General features: G+C 60.9%; 2 protein-coding genes across 4 annotated transcripts; both read left to right on the forward strand.

Moving 5' to 3' along the window:
• Window positions 1–64: 64 nt before the first annotated feature.
• On the forward strand, window positions 65–10559 carry ADD2 (adducin 2). 3 transcript variants are annotated; one of them, XM_069801220.1, is made up of 16 exons: window positions 65–242; window positions 929–1119; window positions 1630–1768; window positions 2168–2319; window positions 2952–3032; window positions 3131–3280; window positions 3375–3518; window positions 3639–3737; window positions 4199–4375; window positions 4485–4742; window positions 5226–5345; window positions 5463–5552; window positions 5655–5811; window positions 5904–6032; window positions 6555–6588; window positions 7065–7177. In XM_069801220.1, coding segments are annotated over exons 2-16 (1914 nt in total). In that variant the 5' UTR covers window positions 65–242; window positions 929–936; the 3' UTR covers window positions 7066–7177. The 3 variants fall into 3 exon arrangements, with proteins under 3 accessions (XP_069657321.1, XP_069657319.1, XP_069657318.1); XM_069801218.1 differs by lacking the exon at window positions 6555–6588 and having other exon boundaries at window positions 66–242; window positions 936–1119; window positions 7065–10559; XM_069801217.1 differs by lacking the exon at window positions 6555–6588 and having other exon boundaries at window positions 67–242; window positions 7065–10559.
• A 248-nt stretch (window positions 10560–10807) lies between these two features.
• SNRNP27 (small nuclear ribonucleoprotein U4/U6.U5 subunit 27) lies at window positions 10808–13378 on the forward strand. Its single transcript, XM_069801221.1, has 6 exons — window positions 10808–10921; window positions 11583–11703; window positions 11859–11971; window positions 12126–12205; window positions 12333–12397; window positions 13011–13378. The coding sequence occupies exons 1-6, from the start codon at window positions 10885–10887 to the stop codon at window positions 13063–13065; spliced, it is 471 nt and encodes a 156-aa protein (XP_069657322.1). The 5' UTR covers window positions 10808–10884; the 3' UTR covers window positions 13066–13378.
• Window positions 13379–13683: the final 305 nt, after the last annotated feature.

A 13683-nucleotide genomic window follows, 5' to 3' on the forward strand; every position in this document is an offset into this window, starting at 1 on the left:
GCGGGGGGGGGGGGATGTGCAGCTTGGGGATGACCCCCCCGCCCCAGCACCCAGTGATGTGGGGGGGCCCTTAGAGACCCCTCTGCTCTCCCTCCTTTTCCTTGGGGGGAAAAATCCTGCTGGGATGCTCAGGATCTCGCCATCGCCTGACATTCATCCTCCGGCGTGGGCCGGGGGCCACCGTGGGAGCCCCCCCCGGGAATTTTAGCCTGAAAAAGGCTTCCTGCTTCCCGCTGACCCAGGTTGGTACCAGAGCAGCAAAACTGGGGGGGATGTGGGGGGCTGCGGTGAGTGGGGGGGGCTGCTTTTGCATCGGTGAAAGCACTGAGTAATGGGGGGGGAGCTTTGTTGGGGGGTGCCCCCCTGGATTTGGGGGAGCAGCTGAGGTTTGGGCAACTGGCTCCTCCTTATGTGCACCCCCCATATTTTGGGGGGCTCCTTTGCAGCAGCCCCCCCCTCCCAAAATGCTTCATCAAAGATGCCCTCAGCCAGTGCATGGTGGGGAGGGAAGTGAGGGTCAGCATCGGCGTTTCGGGGTCCGCAGCGGCTGGGATCGGTCCCCAAAACGTGCAGTGGCACCGTGGCGTCGACCCCTCGGTGGCGCGTGGCCCGGATTGGGAGCTGCCCCAAAGGCGGGTGTCGCTGGTGCTGCTCCCATCGGTGCACCGAGTTGCCCGTTCTCAGCTGCTGCTTCCTTGGGGGGGGCGGGAATAAATGAGCCCAGGCGGTGCAGGCAGTGGGGGACCCCCCCCGGCTGAGTGTCCCCTGCCTGCCAACTCATCACATGGATGGTTTGTGCCTTCGGGCAGGGCGGGGGCCGGCTGGGGCTTATCTGTGGGGCGCAGCTGTGGGATATCTGCGGTGGCTTCTTTGCAATCCGTATTTTTGGAGGGGGTGAGGGTGGCGGGGACTGACTCCGTCTGTCCAGCTGGCAGGATGAGCATGGCCGCCAGCCCGGAGCCCCTGCCCTCGCCCCCTGCCCCCGGGCCCCGTTATCTGGAGGGTTTGGCCGAGGACGACCCCGAGTACCTGCGGGCGCGGAACATGGCAGCCGACCTGCGGCAGGACTTCAACATGATGGAGCAGAAGAAGCGGGTCACCATGATCCTCCAGAGCCCGGTGAGGGGTGGCACCTCTCGGGGCCACAACCCCATCCCCAACCCTGTCCCCAACCCCATCCCTCCTGTCCCCAAGCAAATGCCACCACGTGTTGGCTCAGGGCACGTCCCCACCTGGCTGGCGGTGCCACCATCACCATGGTGCTGCCATCTCCACAGTGCCACCAAGCTGGCAATGTCACCGTCACCAAGCCCATGGTCCTGCTATCACTGAGTTGCCAGTGCCACCGCTGCCACCATGCCACCAAGCTAGTGATGCCACCATCACTGTGCCACCAAGCCAATGCTGCCACCATCACCATGCCACCAAGCCAGTGGTGTTACTGCCACCAAGCCGGTGATGCCACCATCACCATGCCACCAAGCCAGTGGTATCGGTGCCACCAGGCTAGTGATGCTGCCACCAACAATCCGGCGGTGCCCCCACCCCGCTGCTACCAGTCGGGTCCCTGTTGGGTCACCGTGTCCCTTCCCCGGGGGAGGTGACACTGTCGGGGCCGGGATGCTGCAGTCTTTCAGGGAGGAGCTGGAGAGCCTCATCCAGGAGCAGATGAAGAAGGGGAACAACTCGTCCCACGTCTGGGCCCTGCGGCAGATCGCTGACTTCATGGCTACCACGTCTCCCGCCGTCCTCCCCACCTCGCCCATGGGTACGGCCACGCCCACCAAGGGCTTTTTGGGGGAAAAAGGGAATGGTTTGGTGAAATTCTTGAGGGTTTTTTCTTAATTTATGGGGTTGTAGTTGAGAAAACATCCTGCAGGGCTCTGGGTTTCCTTTTTTTTCTAGTAGAAAAGGTGGGAAAAGGGGGAGGGATGGAATCGGGACCACGGGGACAGAGGGGGGGGTCACTCCACAGACCCCAACCAGCCACCTCCAAAACCTTGGGGGTCCCCAAGGTTTTGGGGGACCACCAAACCTTGATGGCCACCAAACCCAGCTCAGTAGCCCTCTGCTCCCTGGGAAACCCCCGGGGTTTGGGGTCAAACCCACTTCCCCCCCCACCCTCATCTCCCACTCACCAAGGGGTGGGGGCGTGACATGTCCCCAGGGCTGGCGGCTGTCACCCCCATCAATGACCTGCACGGCCCTGAGGCTCCAGCGCTGGCCAAGGGCGAGCGGCTGATGAGGTGCAAGGTGGGCAGCATCCACCGCCTGCTCGACCTCTACGGCTGGGCACAGCTGGGACACGCTGCCGTCACCGTGAGCACCCCAACACCCCGGGGGGGACTTGCTCCTTTTTTGGGGGGGGGGGGGGAGGGGTGTTTTGGGAAGAGTTTTGGGGGAGGGGGGGAAGGTTGGGTTGTTTTGGAGGGCGTTGAGTGGGTTTTTGGGGTGGTTGAGAGTTTTGGGGGTGTTTGGGGGGATTTTGGGTTTTTTGGAGGGGGTTTGGAGGGATTAGAGGTTTTGGGGCTGTTCAGAGGGGTTTTGGGTGTTTTGGAGGGGTTGCGGTTTTTGGGGTGTTGGGGGTTTGGGGGGAATTGGTTTTTGGGGGTAGAATTTGGGGGGATTTTGGGGGAGTGGGATTTTGGGGGGTTGGGTTTTGGGGGGAGTTGGTTTGGGGGGGCTTGGGGGTTTTGGTTTTTGGGGGGCATTTGGGAGGTGTTGGTGGTTTGGTTTTTTGGGGGGGATTTTGGGAGTTGGGGGGGTTGGGTTTTTTTTTCTTGGGGCTGGGGTTTGGGTGGGAGTTTTGGGGGTTTGGGGAGGTTTGGGGGATTTGGGGGGAGTTGGGGGGTTAATTTTTCGGGGGGTGCTTGAGGGTTTTTTGGTGGCTTTTTTGTTTTGGGGGTTTTTTTTATACTTACGTGGGTATAAAAAAATTTTCCCTGGCATAGCTGCGGGTCAGCAAGGAGCAGGAGCACTTCTTGGTGGCCCCGCAGGGGCTGGCATGCAGCGAGGTGACAGCAGCCAGCCTGGTGAGCATCCCTGTCCTCCACCCCCCCATCCCTACTCCCCAGGGCGGGGGGAACCAGCCAGCTCTGAGCCCCCAAATCCCCCTCCCCTCACCCCACAGATCAAAGTGAATGTGCTGGGGGCTGTGGTGGAACAGGGCAGCACCGGCTTTGCCCCCGACGCCCGCAGCTTCAGCCTCCACGCTGCTATCTATGCCGCCCGCCCCGATGCCCGCTGCATCATCCGCTTGCACACGCCGGCCACCGCCGCAGTAAGATATTGGGGTTTCGAGGCGGGGGGACACGACGACTATGGAATTTTGGGGAGGGGATGGGGTGTTTGTCACCCTGCTCGTTCCACCGCAGGTGTCGGCCATGCGCTGCGGCGTGCTGCCCATTTCCCGCGCCGCACTGCTGCTGGGGGACGTCGCCTACTTCGACTTCCGCGGGGAGGTGGAGGACGAAGCTGATCGGGTTGAGCTCCAAAAATCCCTTGGCCCCACCTGCAAGGTGAGGGGACCAGGGTGGCTGGGGGTTGGCTGGTGGGGGGGTGAGGGCTACCCTGCCATCCCTGTCCCCTCCTCCCTGGTCCTGGCTGACGTCCCCCCCTCCCCGTGCTCGGCACTGCAGATCCTGGTGCTGCGCAACCACGGGGTCCTGGCGCTGGGTGACACTGCCGAGGAGGCCTTCTACAGCATCTTCCATCTGCAGGCAGCCTGCGAGATCCAGGTGAGCACCCGGAACGTGCACCGAGCTGTGTTTGGTCTCAGTTGCCAGCGCGGTGCCCCGGGAGCTTGCATTGAATTGTGCCAGGTCTCTGAGGCCAGCATGTTGCTCCGAGACCATGCACTGAGCTGTGCTGGGTCTTTGCTGACAGCGTGGTGCCCCAAGACTCTGCGCTGAGCTGTGCCAGGTCTCTGCTGCCAGCACGGTGTGCTGGGACCATGCACTGAGCTGCGTCAGGTCTCTGCCACCAGCACAGTGTCCCAGCAGCTTACGCTGAGCTGCGCCAGGTCTCCGCAGCCGGTGTGGTGCCCTGGGACCATGTCCCGAGCTGTGCCAGGTCTCTGCCACCAGCGTGGTGCATGAGATGGGACAGACCAGCACAGCCCGGCAGCCGTGGGCAGGTCCGGGGCTGTCCCTGTCCCCGTCCGGCTGCATCAGCTGCTTCTCCCGGGGCTTGGCCATAGGTGTCGGCGCTGGCGAGCGCGGGCGGCACGGAGAACCTGATCATCCTGGAGCGCGCCAAGCACCGGCCCCACGAGGTGGGCTCGGTGCGCTGGGCCGGCAGCACCTTCGGGCCCATGCAGAAGAGTCGCTTGGGCGAGCACGAATTCGAAGCCCTGATGAGAATGCTGGACAACCTGGTGAGCACCAGCCACTGCCGAAATGCGGCGAGCTCCCCCAAAACACACAAAAACTCCCTCGTTTTTTATCCCTATGTTATTGATGACCAAGCGCTCTCTGCCTTTCCAGGGTTACCGCACGGGCTACACCTACCGCTACCCCTTCGTGCAGGAGAAGAGCAAACCCAAAAGTGATGTGCTGATCCCCGCCACGGTGACGGCCTTTGTCTTCGAGGAGGAGGCTGCCCCTGTCCCCGCGCTGCGGCAGCACGCCCAGAAGCAACAGAAGGAGAAGACGCGGTGGCTCAACACCCCCAACACCTACATGAGGGTCAACGTGGCCGAGGAGCAGCAGGGCAGCGCCGGCAGCCAGAAGACGAAGACGACGGTGTGGAGCTGCCGCAGCATCCCGGGGGGGGGCTGTTGGGTTAATTTGGGAAGGGGTCTGGCTTGGGGAGAGGCATCAGTCGGATGGTGGGTGCGGCTTTGGGTACCAAAAAAAAAAAAAGGTAGATGGGAAGATGCCTGGGATGTTATTGGTCCTACCAAATTTGGTGCGCAGAAATGCCCAGGGATCCTCCAGAAGCAAGAAATGCTTCATTTGGTGCCTTTATTTAACACAAGCTTTCCTTTCCCCTTCTGTTTCTCCCCCCGTAATAATATTTATTTTAAAATCCCACATCCCCAGCCCGGGGGGACGAGCACCACAGGCTTTATTGGGGTCTCCCCTCTATGCAACTTGCATTTATTGGGGTCTCCCCTCTATGCAACACACAGTTATGGGGGTCTCCCCTCTATGCAACATGCATTTATCGGGGTCTCCTCTCTCCATGATGTGTATTTATCGGGGTTTCGTCTCTGCAACATGCAGTGGCTGAAAGCAGACGAGATGGAAAAAGGCAGCAGCGGGACCCCCATCCGAATCGAGAACCCCAACCAGTTTGTGCCCCTCTACACGGACCCGCAGGAGGTGCTGGAGATGAGGAACAAGGTACGGTCTGTGTCCCGAAAGACCCAGAGGCTTTTGGATGTGGGTGCAGGGGTCTCGGCAGACCCCGGGGCAAGAGGGAGGCTTTTTCCCCATCCTCACTCGGCATCTCGCCTGCAGATCCGGGAACAAAACCGCCAGGACGTGAAGTCGGCCGGGCCCCAGTCGCAGCTGCTGGCCAGCGTGATTGCCGAGACCAGCCGCAGCCCCGTAGGTCACCCCGTGTCCCCTCCCCGGAGCACCCAGCCCTTCCTGGCTCCCCGGCATTCCACTGCTCAGAGGGGTGACACCTTTCCGGGGGGGGTGTTTCAGTCCACAGAGAGCCATTTGGGGGATGCGGAGGCCAAAGAGGCATCCCGGGAGGAGGCACCCCCCGAGCCAGAGCCCCCGAACCCCTTCAGCCAGCTCACCGACCAGGAGCTGGAGGAGTACAAGCAGGAGGTGGAGAGGAAAAAGCTGGGGCTGCAGGGTAGGAGGGGTACGGGGGGAGCCCTGATCCCCAAACTCCCTCGGGGCCGGCACATGGCGGACCTCGGGGCCAGCACGTCTCTCCGCTGGCAGGCGAGAAGGACGCCGCGGCAGAGGAGAGCCAGGCTCCCCCCGCCAAATCGCCCCCTGCCTCCCCGCCGCAGAGCCCGGCCGTGGCACCGGTGGAGAGCCCGGCCCTGACGCCTGCGGAGCCCTCGGAGGGTGAGTGGGCTGGCGAGTGCCCGGGCTCACCAGCCAAGCAGAGATGAGGAGCAGGGTCTCCAGTGAGCAACTGAAGTGGGGGGGGATGAGGGTGGCTGTAGCCAAACCCCACTGAAATGTGGATAAATATCACCCCCCACCATGTCCCTTTGCCTTTCCCCGGGGGGGGTCCATGGTCCAGTGGGGCTGAACACCAATGGGGATTCACACCGCAAAGGCACCAAAGCCGCCGCTTGCCTTGAAGGTCACAGCAGGAGGACCTAAGCGTCCGCCGGTGGCTTTGCGGGGCAGTAGGGGACACCTCCGTCCCCCTCCTAAGGTGCTGACGGGTGCGATATTCCCGTTATTATATGTCCCAAAGTGCAAAATTTGGCATCTACAAACCGCGGCGGGTCTCAGGGTGCGGGCGAGGGCAGGGGGAGCGCGCGGCTGCTCGCTTTCTCATTGTGTCTCATGGTGTGTGTCTGTCTGTCTCCACAACGTCTTCCTTTCTCTTCCCTCCACGTGTGGCTTTCACCCAAGGAGTTACCTCTGACTCTGAATACTTGTCACCGTAGTAAGTACGGAGAGGCCGTCCTTGAGCCTCGCTGCGGGAGGAGGGACGCGGGCGACCGCGCTCCCCGCTAGCTCGGGGTGACCTTGCTCTCCGTGGCCCGTTTCAGGCGCGCTCCCGCGGGGAGCGGCGCCCCGCTCAGGGTTTCGCAGAAGGAAATGCCTTGGGTTGCCTCGTTTTCTTTGCTGCCCGCTTTATTTCCAGCGGCGAGGCCGGGACGGAGCCAGCCGCCCTCCCTGCTTGCCTCTTCCCGGCTCTCCATCCCGCCATCGCTTGTCCTGCGGGGAGGTGGGGGGAGAAGGCTCAGGAAAGCGGCACCTGTGGCAGGAGGGGATCGGGTCCCAGCACTCTCTGTCTGCAGGGGCCAAATCCTGCTCCTGCCCAGGTCAAACCAGCGAGCTGGGGAGGTGGATTTAAACCTCCACAGTGTTGGCTACCCACTGTCCCAAGCTTCACCTCTCTCCTTTCCCCTTGCCAAGGTGACAAGAAGGCGGACGGCGGCCAAGCGCTGGCCGATTCCACCGCCGAGAAGGAGCCACCGGCGGTGGTGAATGGGAAGGATGAGGAGCAAAGCACCGAGGAAAGCCTGGGCAAAGGGGAGGGCCGGACAACCTCCCCCGCCAACGCCGACCCGGATGCCCCCAAGGAGAAGGAGACGGTAACCAGCAGCCCCGTCTCCCCCGAAGGTTCACCCTCCAAATCACCCTCTAAGAAGAAGAAGAAATTCCGGACCCCGTCTTTCCTGAAAAAAGGCAAAAAGAAGGAAAAGATCGAATCTTGAGTCTCCTCCGAGGCCTCCCGCCGCAGCGGCAGCCGGGAACCTCTCCGGATGGAGGCGCCGAGGCGGAGGGACGGCTCCTGCGTCGTGCGTCTGGCCAAGGCGCAGCCGAAAACCCCGGAGGCGAGTTGTTTTCCGGGTACTCCTGGCACGAGGCACCTCGTCCCCTGTTACCCGCTTTTGGAGGCGGTCACCGAGCTTACGAAAGATTGTGGCCCCTGTTTGCCGCTTGGGGAAATACCCGCTGCGATCTCCCTCCTCCCACGAGCCCTCCCTTCTCCCTCCTGGGCACCAGCCCCTTCCCATGAATGGGCTGAGGTTTGGGGTTTCTTCTCCCCACTTGCCGCTTGCAGAGCCCTTGTGAAATGTGGGGCGCAGCCCAGATCTGCTTGGTTTGAGGAAGAAAAGGGTGTTTTGTTGTTTGTTTGGGGGTTTTTTTACATTCTGTTTCAAGCTCGGCTGGAATGGCGCTGGCTTCACCCCCGGGGCAAAATTGTTCACCGCTTAGCCAGGGGAATTGGATCAAGCTGAATGTGTGTGTGTGGGGGGGGATTGCTCTCCCTGAAGGAGAGGCCGAGGCTGTGGGCCTGGGAGCCTTTCTTTCCTGGATTGTAATCTTCTTCTCCCCGGGCTCGAGAGCCACTTTCAGACCCCTTCTCCTCGTGCCACTGTCTCACATATTCACCCTACAACGATTTCACGCTGCCGGGAAAGCCCCTGCTGCACCGCACCAACCACACCTGAGAAGGGAGAAGAAAAGAGCCTCCAGGAAGTGTCTGCGTTATTTAAAACTGAGCAAAACTTCACTCACTAAGTGCTACTTCGGGATGAACACATGCTGCCGATTCACTTCAGTCAGAGGCACTGCCGATGCCACCGCCCCCATCCCTGCCATCTCTTCACGGCAACGCCGGCACACGCGGCCATGCCTGTGCTGGGTCTCTGCTCGCACTGACCCCCGGCTCAGCGAGCGCCCGTCCAGCTGGCTGAGGCCAGATTGTTGCTTTTCCCCAGCTCTGGACTCCCGAGCACAAGTTAAAATCCTCCCTGGCATTTCCTTCCCACCCAGCCTGGCCTCCCCGCCTCCAGCGCGCTCTGTACGGCGACACAACCATCGTTACAACCTCCTGGCTGCGCCCAAAGAGAAGAAGAAAACTGGTGATGCCGATTTACCCCACAGCCGCTCCAACACTGGTATTTAGGGGGACAAAACCAACGGGATCAGCCCCCATCCTCCCGCAAACCACAGGGGTTTGCCATTTTCCAGGGGTGCTTGCCCCAAGCCTGCCTGCACAGGCAGCCTGCCTGCATAGGCAGCACTGCCCGTGGGGACAGGGCTTCCCTGCCCCAGCCCAAGAGTCTGCCGGGCGCTTGGGCTGAAGTGGGGAGCCCCAGAACCCCCCCTCCAAGGGCACTGGGTTTCCTCACCCCAGTATGAATTTCCCATGCACCACCACCGTGTTTTCAAAGCCTTTTCGCTGCTGCGAGGCAGTTCTCGGGTTTTGTTTTCTCTGGAAGAGCAGAAAGCCCACAGGCCCGCAATTTTGGGGGGCAGCGAGGACATGGGGTGGAGCGGGCTGCAGGCAGGGAGCGGGGCCAGTGCAGGCAGCTGTGGCTCAAAGAGAGGAGGTTTGTAAACACAGGTTTGTTTTTCTTTGCAGGGCTGCGATACGGGGCATGCCAGGCAAATTCTGAATTGAAAAGTAAAACGTCAAAAGCTTTTAAAAATTGCAAAAATACACAGCTGGCAGATATGTTGCCGGAGCCCCAGGGCCAACATGAGCCCGGTTTTGGGGGAGGGTGTTTGCCCTGCCTGATGTTTGCCCTGAGCTCCAGCGCTGGGGTTAGAGCCACAGCTCCCCATCACGCTCCTGCAAAGACCGGGGAGGGGTGGGGGGGGTGGGGCTGAGCTTCTAAATTCACCATCTGTGATGGAAGGCGGGAACACCAGCCTGGGCTCTTGCCTATGTTCAGTGTCTATTCAGCAGACAGCCTTTGAGATGCGAACCACAGCTCTGTGACCATTTCCCATGGGGTGTTGTTTACTGCTACTGATTTTGAGGCTTTTTGAGGCCATTTTTGTCATCTAGCCTGTCCCCCTGCATCACCCAGGCCACGAAAGCCCCCACAGGGGTGGCTGCATTGCCTCCCCAAGATGGCACGGTCGCTCCCGGGGTGATTACGTGAATTACAGCACTGCCACACACACCACTACCGGACCGGCTAGTGCCACCACAGGGAGGCTGCGGCCCCTTTTTCTCCGAGGCTCTGCCCCCAGGGGCTTTGCAACCCCTTTTTTCAAAGGGCCAGGGGCTTTGCAGAGGAGACTGGGATTTATTTCCCCTCGCTATGGAAATCTGGGGTGTGTTAGGCGTCTCGTGCAGCATGAGACACCAGTGCCTTCAGCAGGGAGGAAGGCTCAAATGGCCGCCACCGTGATGTGGGTCCTCACTGGTTAGCTAGAAGAAAACAGATACAGGATCACATCGATGCCGCAGCTCCCCAGTCTGTCAGGGCATCCCTGCTCCCCCCAGGACCACCGCTCCGGATCACTTTCCCCCTCTCCCCTGCCAGTCTTTTGCCCGCTGCCTGCCGCTTGCAGGCAGGCCCCCCCATCTACGCTGCTTTCTTCTCATCTCTTTTTGGCAAGGCTGCCCATACCCAAGCACCCCAGGCCGATTTGGGTGTGGGTTTTCTGAGGCAGGGATGTATCCCTGGCTACCGGCTGCAAGACAAATGGTTGATCCGGTGCCCCGAGAGGTGCCGATTGCCGCCCGCGGGCCTGGCACTCGTCGCCCTCCGTATCCGCACCCTCACCTGAGAAGAAGAGAGGCCGGATTTCCATCTTTGGCCACAGCTACGCCAACACGCCACAGGCAAGGAGGGCAACGCCAGGGTTTCAACCGGATTCAGCACCCGTTTTGCCACCTGGGGCTGGCAGACACCCCCCGGGCCCAGCGCGGAGGACCCCGGCGAAGGTGCAGTTGCTGAACACCCACCGAAATGAGGCCGAGAGGAGGTTGCCCGGCCCCCCCACTCCCCGGGTCTGCCACTGCGGCCGGAGGGGAGGATGAGCGGGTGGGAGCCGGGTGTCCCCCAGCACTGTGGGCTGGATCAGGGCAACCGCCGGTGTCTGACAATCGTCGCTGGAAAGCGCTGTGTAACGCCTGTCTGTAAATAAACCCTGTGTTTGGCACCCGCCAGCGCTGTGGAGTTGCCGGGGGGCTGAGGGGGTGTCGTGGCCTGGGCCTGGGCCTGGAGCTGAGGCTGAGGCCTGGGGCTAGGCGTGGAGCCAGGCCCGGGGCTCTGGTCCCGCACCCCCCGGCTGTGGATGGGGAGCGGGGTGGGGGGGTTTCAGCCGCCGCCGCGGGGGAGAGCGCGCCCGGACCGTTTTCGCTGCGGAACCAAAGCGCGGCGGGACCGGTTCCGGGGGGGAACGGGGACGGCGGGGAAGAGCGGGGCGGCGGAACCGGAAGTGGAAGGGGCCGTGCGGCCGGAAGTGCGGGCGCTGAGGGGCGGCCATGGGCCGCAGCCGCTCCCGGTCGCCGCCGCGGCGCGGTGAGAGGGGACGGAGGGGAGGGAGCCGGGCGGGGGGAAACCGGGAGAGAGGGGAGTAGGGCGAGGGGGGACCGGCCCTGGAGCGGCTCCGGCTCCGACGGGACGGGGCTGAGCTGAGGCGAGGGGAAGGATCCGGGCCCGGGGGGGGATGGTGGAGGAGCCAGGCCCAGGGCGGGGAGCCCAGACCCCCGGTCCAGGGGCAGGAGAGGGCCCTGGGGCTTCCCCCAACCCTTGGGCGAGGGGGCGAACCCCCTCCAGGGCGGGGGGGGGCGGTGATGAGGCCTCGGTTCTTCGCTCTGGGTAGAGCAGAGGCTCCCTTCTTCCTCCTCCTCCTTCTCCTCTTCCTCCTCTTCCTCCCCCTCACGCACACTGACTCCCGTCCCCCGGCACGCACCTCAGCTTTTCAGGGACTGATCTGCCGACAGGTTGGTCACCCCACTGTGGGGTGAAGGGCTTTTCTTGCCGCTCTTCCCACTTCTGTGGGTGCTGGTGGGGATCTCGGAGCCCAGCTACAGAGGGATCGGCGGGAGGGGGTTGTTACGGGGTCTGCGCTTGGGAGCTGTCACGGCGTCAATGGGGATTTTCTTTGTAAAGCGGGCAGCGAAGGGGGAGAGACATAACGAAGCGGAAGCTAAAGCTAGCACTGCCTTTCTCCAAGCAGAGCGCAGGCGTTCACGGTCCACTTCCCGCGAGAGGGAGAGGAGACGAAGAGAGCGATCCCGGTCCCGGGACAGGGACAGGAGGAGGAGCCGTTCTCGCTCCCCGCACAGGAGACGGTCCAGGTGAGGGACAGAAACGCCGACGCCGGGGTGGGGACGAACTGGAGAGCCCGAGCGAGGGCAGCACGGGGATGGTGGGAACTCATTAACATTATAAAACCGTCTGCGGTAACAGCAGAGCCGGGAAGGTGCAAACCCACCTGCATTTGCAACGTCAGGTCACCGAGACGGCACCGATCCAGCTCCTCCTCCCCGCCGCGGCTGAAGGAGAGGCGGGATGAAGAGAAGAAGGAGATAAAGGACTCCAAAGGCAAAGAGCGTCAGATCACGGGTGAGGGGGTACATTTTCCTCGTTAAATATGTCCTGGGTTCCCCGCTTGGGTTGGGACGAGTCCCAGGGACATGCGGGTGCTTATTTAAAATGCTTTTTTGGCGAACCCCAATGGCTGCCTTCGTTAAATTGTCATATTTTGTTGCCTCGGCAGAGGAAGATTTGCAGGGCAAGACAGAAGAGGAAATCGAGATGATGAAAACAATGGGCTTCGCCTCTTTCGACACAACAAAAGTGAGTGCAGATCGGCACGGTGGAGTTGGTGGCTGCCTCTGACGGGCTCGGTGGTGTTGCCATGCCCATTTGGGGGATAATACGCTGAGTTTGGGGACTTTTTTTTTTTTTGCTTCATGTCTTTCAGGGGAAGAAGGTGGATGGCGCTGCAAACGCATACGCCATCAATGTGTCTCAGAAGAGGAAGTACAGGTTTGTGCCCTGCCTTTTTTTCTGACAGAAAGGGAATTTCTTTGACGAGATAACACAGCACAGAGGAAACTCTACGGCCCTGTGTCGAAGCCACCATCTCTCAGTGTGTGCGGGGGGGTGATCTGGCTTCTCAGAAAAAGGCCAATTTTGTGGTTTTTACGGTCAAACGGATGTGAGAGGCCTCTGGTTTCTCCTGGAAATGGCAAAAGCAGAGAGATGAGGAGCAAACGAGCACCTTGCGCATGGGCCGGACGTGCCAGGTGCGGCCTGAATGGCATCGGAGCAGCAGGCCTGCCTAAGTAATGCCGTTTTCCTGTTTCTTACCAGCAAAAAAACCCCACTCAGTTTGTTAATTGTGTTTCCTTTTTGATGGAAAAGTCGAGCATACAGCCAGGCCATGCTGCCCAGCTCCGGCGCCTGTTTTTAGTCCTCGAACCAAGGTTTCCTACCCTTGGTTTTTGGGTTTTTTTTCGCAAATCCCTGGGGAATCGATTCTCCTACGGGCCGCCCTCGGGTATTTTTGGGGCAGATTTCTTCAGAGCTGGGAGCTCTGGGGTTGAGGGGGTGGTGTTTGTCCCCAACACTGACTCCAGTTCCTCCCCTCCGGCCGCAGGCAGTACATGAACAGAAAAGGAGGATTTAACAGACCCCTGGATTTCATCGCTTGACGCTGGGATCCCTCGGCGGGGGGACACAACCACCCGCTGAGAAGGACTTCGCTTCCTCGCGTGCGCCCGGGCGGCTCCGAGAGACCGGATTTCAGAGGAATTTGGGCTTATTCCCAACAAATCCGGCTGTGCTCGCCCTGCCCCGTGGCCAGAGCCGGGTACGAGTCGCCATTTCCCGGAGTCTTTGGGTTGTTTTTTTTTTACAGTATCCCTCGCGGTTCTTTCCTCGCCAGGATTTCGTTGTGTTGTGATTTGGTTTTTTTTGTTTGACGTCACACCGTGTTCCCTGTTACAATAAAACCCCGTATCTATTTTTCCTTTTATTTTTATAATTCAGGAATAAAGTGTGAGCAAGGAGCCTGTTGGAAACCTCCGGCCAGTTGTTTCCCTGCTGTTGCGGGGGGGGGGGGGGTGGAACTTTACACCCCAAAACCCTTCAACTCCCGCGTCGTGCAAACATGGATAAATTGATACTGGTGGATGAAAACGCGCCTGGCTGCGCTGGCGCCCGTTTGGGCCCTTTTATTGCAGGAAACCTTTTTTGTTTGGTTGGGTTTTTTGCTTATTTTTTGACGGCCCGGGGGTGTTCCGCTCCCTTTTTTGGCTTCCGGCTTTTGC

This window comes from Haliaeetus albicilla, chromosome 13, assembly GCF_947461875.1.
Source record: "Haliaeetus albicilla chromosome 13, bHalAlb1.1, whole genome shotgun sequence".
NCBI lineage: Eukaryota > Metazoa > Chordata > Aves > Accipitriformes > Accipitridae > Haliaeetus > Haliaeetus albicilla.